We start from the raw sequence: 9,777 nt of genomic DNA on the forward strand, positions 1-9,777 counted from the left end.
GCGGGCCATGTGGGGTTGGCTCTCCAATCTTCCTGTGCCCTACTTCGCTCGTATCACTTTATAATATACGAGACATTATTTCTGTTGTAATATAATTGGGAATTTAATATAACGGTGAAAATAAATGAGTGACTCAGTTCTCGTCTGTTATCAATTGGCGTTAGAACATATAACATTACATAATAAACACTGTTGATTCATTACTTTGTACTCAAATTGTGCTAGTAATGTAAAAATCGATTCGAATATTTCTGATAATATCAGTAAAACCTTCGCACTCGACGCATCAATTAAAAAATATCTGCAAGAAAAAAGTAATAAAAAACAGAAATATAAAATGAGCGCTCTATAAGTCCTAACTGCAGAGACAATACGACAATGATGGCACAAGAAGATTAAACATCGTGCATGCAAGTCATAATTCCTTAACGTAAGCATGAGTAAGCCTCCATCAACTAATGAAACCATAATTAGAAAAGTGCCTGTTCCTTCATACTGGCCTTATCTTGTCTTCGACCCATTAAAATTTTTACCACACCTTTAACAATGCTTTGGTTGCATACGTGTAATTAATTAATTTTTAGGTCGTACTCTTAAGAGTCGAGTAAAAGCAGATTTTGAGCTTCTCCTATTTCATACGGTCGTACTATTAGAATTATACACCTAGTACCTTTTTTTTTATCAGGAAATAACTAACTCTCAAGTAGAAATAATCGTATGAAATACAATAAACACAATGCGTACCGTATTTATAAATATGACATATCTTCAGTCGCACGCAATACAGCGAGGCGCGCCTTGTCGTGGTCTCGAAGGAGCGGGCGCGGCATTCTTTCATTAGCATTTGCCTTAAAAACCTTAATACGGTTCTAATGACACCACACACGAGTTTGGGCGGGAATGTCGGTAACACGCGATGTTTTTTTTTTTAATCAAGACAACAGGCTTGTATACTGCTAGTCGTATTGAATAATTCATAGAAAAATCCGACGTTTTAAATTTTTTAAACTGTCCTCTGTCAAAATAATGTTTTAGCGGGAATCGATTATTATTACAATAAGAAAATTTTCAAGACATTATTCGTTATGTTGTTAATACCGCCTTTTGGCTTGAGACACATGCTTCTAATATCAAATTTCTGATAATTTCCCCTGGGTCGAAGTTATAACATTTAACTTCGTAGCCAGTGAATGTTTTTTTCTATTTATACCAATTTTCGGGGACAGTACCACACATTACTAAAAACGTTCTATTAAACTATTTAATATTTATACCAACACTTCTAACACCCTTATTGAAATAAAATAAAATTACAGCCTCTAGATCGAATATTTTCCTATACTTTAAAATTTTGCAAATATTTGAAAATAAAAGCCAATTATAAATTAATTGTATATGAAAAATTGAAAGTTCGTAGTTCGTTAGTTAATAGATTATATACTTATATATTTTAGAATATAAAAGTAAAATCACTATCGTTTTTTTTATTCTCATTAAAATCACCATCCCATGAGTTCATGAACCCACAATGAAACAACGACTTATGAACTAATTCCATATAAAATACTATAAACATTCTTTAACAACGTCCAGCATAACTAGACCTTCCGATACTTAGCTAAACAAATGAGATACATAAGAACGGTTCGCGGCTACAGATCTTTCAGATTGGCCGCCACTTCAGTTAAAGCGAGATAAAATGCGCAAACGCTGCTGCTTCCGTTGATAGTGGTCACTGCAAAGACAGAACAAGGATGTAACAAGGACAAAAAGTTATTGTTGATAACAATGTTAAATGGACTTTGTTTTGTTGCTCTTGAATTAAATCAACTTATAAGTTTAAATGAACAAATTTTTTAAAGAGAATCGAGCAAAATAATGATATAATTATTTATTTCCATAATATATATTATTATTACGTACGTAATATTGAGTTAGACGTACAGAACTACCATTCGATAAAAGTACAGTAAAACGTCAATCTCTTGCCATTTCAAATGAAGAATATTGATTTTAAACCATAAAGCTATCAAACTTGCGCTCTGCCTGGATAAGTAAAAAAATATACGTGACGTAGGAAATCTTAGTAATAAATAGCAATGACAAAAGACCCGAGGGAAATAACTTGAGTATAGTGAAAATGTGAGCAAGCAGGCGGTTTGACGTAATGACGGCTGGCAACACTAAAGTAATTATTGTTAGACACGTGATCAACGGCCGCCATATTAAAACATATTCGCGGCTCCGATTACATATTTGTTCCGATAATAAATATACGAGATGTGATGACATGTTCGTTATTCAAATATGGTAATGAATAGTTTTTTTCATGATTTCAAATTCGAATTTCGAACGATTCGATTGCCAGCATTCCAGTGATTTGATGCTTGATAATAAATTAATAGTGTTTTATGCGTTTAATGTTTGTATATTTTCACAGATTATTATTTGTAAAATATGAAACACATTTTATAAACATCCTCCTACTTCACTAGTTCAATTGGTTGTCAAATTGAATGGAATGAATATTGTTTTCACAAAAGCTTTGTACAACAAAAACCCACTTCCGCGTTCAGCTGCCCCACAGGAACATAATAAAAAATTTTATGATATTAAAAAATAAAAACATTCACAATAATGAAATTCATATCAAATGGACACTCGACACACAAATTTTTAGCATTAGTTGTAATTCAAGCCGTAATTTCATACCGGGAAGCTCAAAGGACAGTATCGCTGTATACTTTTTACCGCGGACACTCGAGGAGGCTGAAAATAAAGAACTGACGGTTGGTTTTTGAAACTGTCTCAAAACAGTAATTAGTGAACTAATCCAGAAATCAAGCAACCGCGAACGGTCAGCTTTATGCACTTAAACGGCCTCGCGTCTGTTCAACCCTTTTTTTTCGAAATTTTAATACCGAAGCGAGTATAGTTGGGGTAATAAAATCTCCGCAAGCACTCAAATGAGCTGAACTTTTCAAGCGTGGGGTACAAGACAGAGGCAGGTCAGTGAGGAGGGAGTCATTAGGCAGGCGCGGATTTCGGTGCCGATTAATCCCGCTTCTACTTTTTCATTCGTCATTTTCCTGTCATCACGTTTTTTTTTTAATATTTTACACCTGAATGTTAAATTTATGCACGATTTGCACAATAATTAATTTACTTTATTGGTATTTAAAACCCGCTAAGTTAAGGATAATTAAGCATTTATTGCTTACTTTCTATTACATTTCTACAACATCCTCATTCATTGTTAATCTTCGACCTACCTAAACATCATTAAGTTTCGGATTTCCCGTTAAAAGATAAGAGAATTATTCGCGAGAAAGTTGCGAAGTGTATGGGTAGATAACCGTCTACAGCCCGCATTGCAACGCAACATCGTTGTTACAAATACATGCTAACTGCTAAGTACTGATTGTCAAAGTGCCTCGAGTTCACATGCTTAATTGTATGTTAAATTGATAACTATATACGTTAACTTATACATTTATACCATAATAACATTTAATTATAATTGTACCTCATCATTTATTTGCAAAAACAACCATAGATAATTAACTTTATCAAATAACTCCGAGTTCGGCCCTGTGACGGACGGCGGAGGCTGAAAAAAAGTTTTTTCACTAACTGAAGCATTAATCCGGCCCGGTATTAGTTTACTCGCTTTTACCCGCGCCTGTGTGCGCCGTGTGCATGTGTGCACACCGCCGTGCGACTTTTGCACAGAGAACAAGAATGTAGAGCAGTCGTTTTTTAAACACTATTTTTATTAGGCTCAACTTTTTGAATACTGTTCACTTTCTTTGTGCGGATCAATAGTTTTTGTGAATTGTTTTATATTCATTCATTTAGTTTTCACTATATCATCGGTAACTTAATTAATGAAGTATTCGCTATATCAGTTTGTAATGAGGTTACCGTTTATTTTCTTCAGAGTCATATTCGCTTCAATATCAAGTGGAACCCGTTCACAATTACGAAACAAAAACACTTACTCGGCTCTGTCCTTTCCACGTTTTTATCTTTATTCGATGATCAATAGAAAAACGGTAAATAAATGTGCAACAACGTAGTTTTTTTTTGCGTCTCTATCTTTTTTATAGTCTAGTAACATTGGCGGCTCATTCTGGCGTGCGATACGAAAGCTGGACGCCGTCCACTCACACACACACCCACCCACACACACACACAACCTGTAATACCTCCCCTATCATTTCAGCGACTCGTGCCTGCATCAGGTTTTAATAACCATTGTATTTGGCAACGATCGAAATGAGTATATTTGAAGTCAGTGGGAAATGTCTGAAAACTATTTTTTACAGGCCAAAGTTACGCGTTTATAAGCACTCTTTTTTGTTTTATATAACGCTCGATTGTGTGCGTTAGCTCCTTTTCAATACTGATTTGTTGGTTTTATATCAAAATATTTCTATGAACTGATTCAGGTGGTGTATATTTCAGCATTATAAATGAGTTTTTTGTGTGCGGTGCGCTCGTCCGATGTTTAGGTATAATTGTTTGATGACTACAGTTCTCTATTATAATTAGGCCGTGAAAATGAAAGAGCATAAAAAGGCGTTTTATTTATTCATGAAGAATAATTAAGAACTTGAGCCTTAAATCCGACGGTAATTAATAATACTACATTATTAAACATCACTGTGAAATATAGATTAAAAAATATATGTTTAATCTGTGGTATGTTAGATTTTAAAAGACATGTGCTGTCATAGATGAAGATGTTTGAAAAAAGTAAAAATAAGGTGGTTGTTATCGCATTCTGGTGTGCCCGCATGTTGCAAAAACCGTAAGCTATATGTTAAGGTAGACATCGGTATGCCGATATGACACTTTAACCCATATCCAAGTAATTGCTTAATTAACTTGTTTATCAACATCTTGCGTCACCTTGTGATTGTTGATAAAAATCTGCTTGTAAAAGTTTAGAACAAAAAGTCTAGTAAATGCATATATAGTAAATGCATTTAATATTAATGAAATGATTTACGCTTCATAAATGACTACTAAGAAAAAGCAAATAACGTTTTAATATTGACTTAATCTACATTATTTTCACACCACAGATAAGCCTAAAATTCGTTATTCGGTATATAATCTGTAATCAATAACTCAAAGTGACTAGGATAACTCGCATTGTGTGATGGGGGCTGCGTTTGCGCATCTGTTGACCTGTCATGATCGAAATACAGATTATCTATATAACAATGCAGATCGAACTATTGCGGATTATTATGCGAGTGGAAATGTATGGTAGAATTATTAAAAATGTAATTTGAATAAAGAAAAAATGTATAAACAGTAATACAAAAAATTGATTAAATGGATAAATTTTATGTAATTCCACTATATATAAAAATTTAACAGTTGTCCTGTACTTTATGACGAAATTAACAAAAAATAACTATGTTCGAAAATTTTTAAACTAAAATACGACGGTTTTAAAGCCAAGGCATAAACTCAGCAACAAAGAGTAATTCTCGCCAAACGAGTCAACAATGAAGGGAAGAAAATATTAAACAATGATCTGACCCCTCTGAGATTTCTTAGCGACACACGATGTAGAGCTACTAATATTTAGACGACTCCACATTAAATATTACAACAACATAATGCGTATCTTGGATGTCTTACGAACATATGTCGAATGTCTTTTTTTTACAATGTCTTACTTAATGTTAATATTGACAGTAATGAATAGTCAAATAGCACAAGATTCTTCTCAATAATTGTGATTTTAACTAAATAGGTAGTTCCTTAATACATAGATAAAAAGCTTCTTATAAACCGTAATATTTCGTGTATCCGTTGGTTTTGAAGAAGAGTCGTGGGATATACAGGGCCATTGACATGTCTAAAGTATCAACTCTATGGTCGTACGAGCCCCAGAGTTCACACGGGAATCGAAGGATTTCTTGAAGGGGAGCTAAGATGTTCATTCCCTTAACTTGGCGTGCTTTTACACACCCATTGTGGTTTACGACTTGCGAAATCTGACATTTAGTTTATATTATTTATTATTGGGTAATAATAATTTTATGAGAAATGTATTCCGTTATCTGTTGTAGTCAAATGCAATTGTTCTAGTAACAGTCTTATTTTAATGAACTGGTATTATTTATTCATATAAGTTCATACTTTAATTTACCTAATCAAAATTATATTTGTTATTACTCTTCATAAATCCGAAATTTCGAATGCAACCCTCAAACAGCTTAATTGGTGCGTTTTATGAAATTTTAAATTAAACTTCACCGTAATAAACAATGAGATTTTTCAAAGAAATGTTCCGTGAGACGTAATTCCGTCCGGTCCTTAACTTACTATGAAAAAACTTCGCCTAAGAAACTTCGCAAAAAACACCAACTGCCTCATCAAACAATGACATTCAAGACCGCCTTCAGGTAAACGAAAGATGTCTTGAGAAAAAGGAATTTCTTTATCCTCCACTTTCTATCTTAGCACTTGGTAACAAAGTTCAAAGTCAACTAACTAAACCTGTTTTAAGATGAACTATTGTTGTTTCCACCCTGAGCTCTATAAGCAATTATAACTCTTAACCCATTGATTCAAAATACATATTTGTACACATTAAATGTACAAATTTCATCAAAGAAATATTTGGACAATGAAACAGCTGATACTTTCGTAACGGTTTTCTTAAAAGAACATTTCGCGCTCAATTTTAACTTTTACTGAAATAACGACAGTCTTTAATTCTGTTTTAGTTCACCACAACTTACTTTAACATCATCGTAATATTAAATCTGTTGAAAGAACACATTTAAATTTCAAAGAAGTAATTATCTAAGCGATAAGAGATAATCAGGCTAACCACTTAAAAGTAACCCTGTTAATACTTGATCTCCAATAGACCACTTCAAATACAGTAATGATCACATCTGTTAAAACATTTATCGGTCAAATTACACAAAATTGATGACATTTCATACAAAAACACGTGTTAAACACTTTAGTATTTCATATATAGCATATTGTTTGTGAGAGGCAAATGAAGGATGACGCACTGCCACATTAATTTATCCCTCTAATTAAAAACATAATATCCATTCAAAATGCTTGAATACCTAAACATCATGTCACCTCCCGGTAAAAAAGACATCTAATTATTAAGACACTTCATTTACTTACTCAATTAGTAAGGCTGGCAATATCTCGCGGAGTGCCAATTAAAAAATAATAGAAACCCCAGCGTGCAAGCGAGAGGCTCGAGTGTTCTCGCTCTCGCAAGTGGCTTAGGTATGATCCGCTTCGATTGATAGTTGACTATTGAGTGATTTGGATTTTCACTCGGTTATCGCGACATATTCCATTTTCCATTCCGTATTATTATGTTTAAAGTGTCACGCCACGTATCCAAAATAAATAGGTCCCGCAATAAAGGAAAAAACCGCAACAAAAAGACATTGGCATTTACGCTTCGATGTTGCCAATTAATATTGACATTGGTATTACAATTCAAATTTAAAGTACCGGCAAATGAAATGTCATAGAGGGTTTATAGGTATGTACTATCTGTGAGCAACCCGTGACGAGACGAGAAAAACTGAATTAGCCCGTTTGAATGCAAACTCGTAAGTAATTAGCCTCGCGAGACACTCGAATTCGCTCTTGTAAGCGAAGCGGAGCGAAGATATAGCGATGCGACGCGACAAGCGGACTGAGCGAAAATGACTAATCAAATCCTCTCAGCCCTCCGACGGCTTTCGAGGGCTTTTTTATATTCTCATTGTGCCGTGAAGTGTCACACTACAGGTGAATTTACCCGCACATCGCTAATGCTGATCATTTCTAATATCATGCAATAATGTTAATTGTTAAAGTATGGTTCCACTACTTAATTAGCATAAATACATTGTGAATAATATTGAGGACATTGTAGATAATTCTAAGACAGTCTCTGGGTGAATCGTGAATTGATATTATATAACATTACAAGCGTCTAGGTCATTTAAAAAAATTAAGAAAATGCTGAATATCTTTAAAATTAGTTACAATTTATATCCCAACTTCCATCATACTAAGTCATTGTTTCGCTTGTTACAGAGAGTTCTACTACATTCAAATGGAGAAGTACGCTAGACAGGCTATCAGTGAAGGCCTGAAGACAGCGGACGACCTCCATGTAGCTGGTGACTCCGAGCTGTACAGAGTCTTGAACTTGCACTACAACCGAAATAACCACATTGAGGTATGTATCTTGAATTAGTCTATATATAAGCTATTTCCTAATTAATATACCAAATTGGCAATCTTTCGTTATTGCATATTAATATTTGCAATATTATTATCTAAATTATATAAACAAATCCATGATGATGGCAATTTTCTTATATCTTATCCTTTTCTTATAATTGAGATTTTAATCTAAATTTACGTTATTCTGTGCTACTACTTACTACATATAATGCTATCCGTTCTACTATTTAAATTTTAAGGCCTTTATAAGTGGTTTCGGAGAAAAATTAACGCAATGCATTGCATTCCAGGTGCCACCAAACTTTAGATACGTGGTGGAGCAGACACTGCGCGAGTTCTTCCGCGCCATCCAGGGCGGCAAGGACGCCGAGCAGAGCTGGAAGAAGTCTATCTACAAGGTCATCTCGCGGCTCGACGACCCCGTCCCGGAGTACTTCAAGTCGCCTAACTTCCTCGAGCAGTTGGAGTGAGCGCGACGACTCAACGCACACACGTTTCGGCTAAACAAAATTCGAAAAACAAAACATATTGGACGATCGTTTCGCACACCAAAATTTTACGACACTCGCATTTAGGCCTTCAGATTCAAAATTATTAATAAAAAGATTAATTAAATTATTAAAAGAAATTGAATTCGTACGTTGAACGTCGAGAGGCGTGGCGCGGCGCGCGGCTCGCCTCGCCACGGCCTGCGCTCTACTAGGAAATTCATTAGGTTATACGAGTAAGAAGAAATTTAAGTCACCTAGAATTTTATTTGTGCACATAATATATTTCGCTATATATAATTATTATTATATTATTATTAAGTATTATCGTAAATGGTTTTTATAGTTATGTATATCTTAAATCATTTATTGATTTATTCTTTAAGGAAGAAAACGATTAATATATTAACTGCTTAAGTTTGAAATTTTTGTTGTTTTTATTTATTTTCATTTTCTCCTCCCCTATTCCTCGTTCCTTATTATTTGTTTGATTCCTGTAGGCTTATTTTCATTGGCACGCTTCGCGTGTCCGAAAATTGTCAACCTTTACCTCGTCATAATTATTTTAGGGATAATTAACGTTAACCATAGACATTAGTACAATAGAGCAGGGTTATTTTTCGATCCACAGACAAAGAATTTAAACATTATTTTTATACTGATAGCCGGTTATAAGTTCATGCAGACTTTTCAATAGTATAAATATACAGACTCCAAATTCGAAAACTGTAAACATCTTAAGTTGAGATTATCTTAATCATCCTTGGTTACATTGTACACATTTCGGCATCGTTCGGCAAAATGGTTCAGTTGGTCCGGAACACCGAGGTAGTTCTCGTTCTGGACATAGGATTAAGTTTATTTGTTAGATAAAATATTATATTCCGAATGCGTGGTCCCACGTACAGTTACGCAATAAGCGAGCGCGGAGCATGCAAGTTTAGTATCGTAAGACAGTTATCCGTTTAAGCAGCTATAATACTCCGAATGTTTTCGTTTACTCGTTCTTCACAGAACGGACGCCAAATAACTCGTAATCCGTGGT

The 9,777-nt window shown here is 34.4% G+C and overlaps 1 protein-coding gene across 1 annotated transcript; it reads left to right on the top strand.

The window, feature by feature from the left end:
* The first annotated feature begins 6,405 nt into the window (after positions 1 to 6,405).
* LOC119828703 (homeobox protein prospero-like) lies at positions 6,406 to 9,103 on the top strand. The gene is made up of 3 exons (XM_038350943.1): positions 6,406 to 6,428; positions 8,071 to 8,236; positions 8,535 to 9,103. Exons 1-3 carry the CDS (start codon positions 6,406 to 6,408, stop codon positions 8,712 to 8,714), a joined length of 369 nt encoding a protein of 122 aa, XP_038206871.1. The 3' UTR covers positions 8,715 to 9,103.
* The last annotated feature ends 674 nt before the right edge of the window (positions 9,104 to 9,777 follow it).

The sequence above is a fragment of the Zerene cesonia genome, chromosome 8 (assembly GCF_012273895.1).
Source record: "Zerene cesonia ecotype Mississippi chromosome 8, Zerene_cesonia_1.1, whole genome shotgun sequence".
Classification (NCBI taxonomy): Eukaryota; Metazoa; Arthropoda; class Insecta; order Lepidoptera; family Pieridae; genus Zerene; species Zerene cesonia.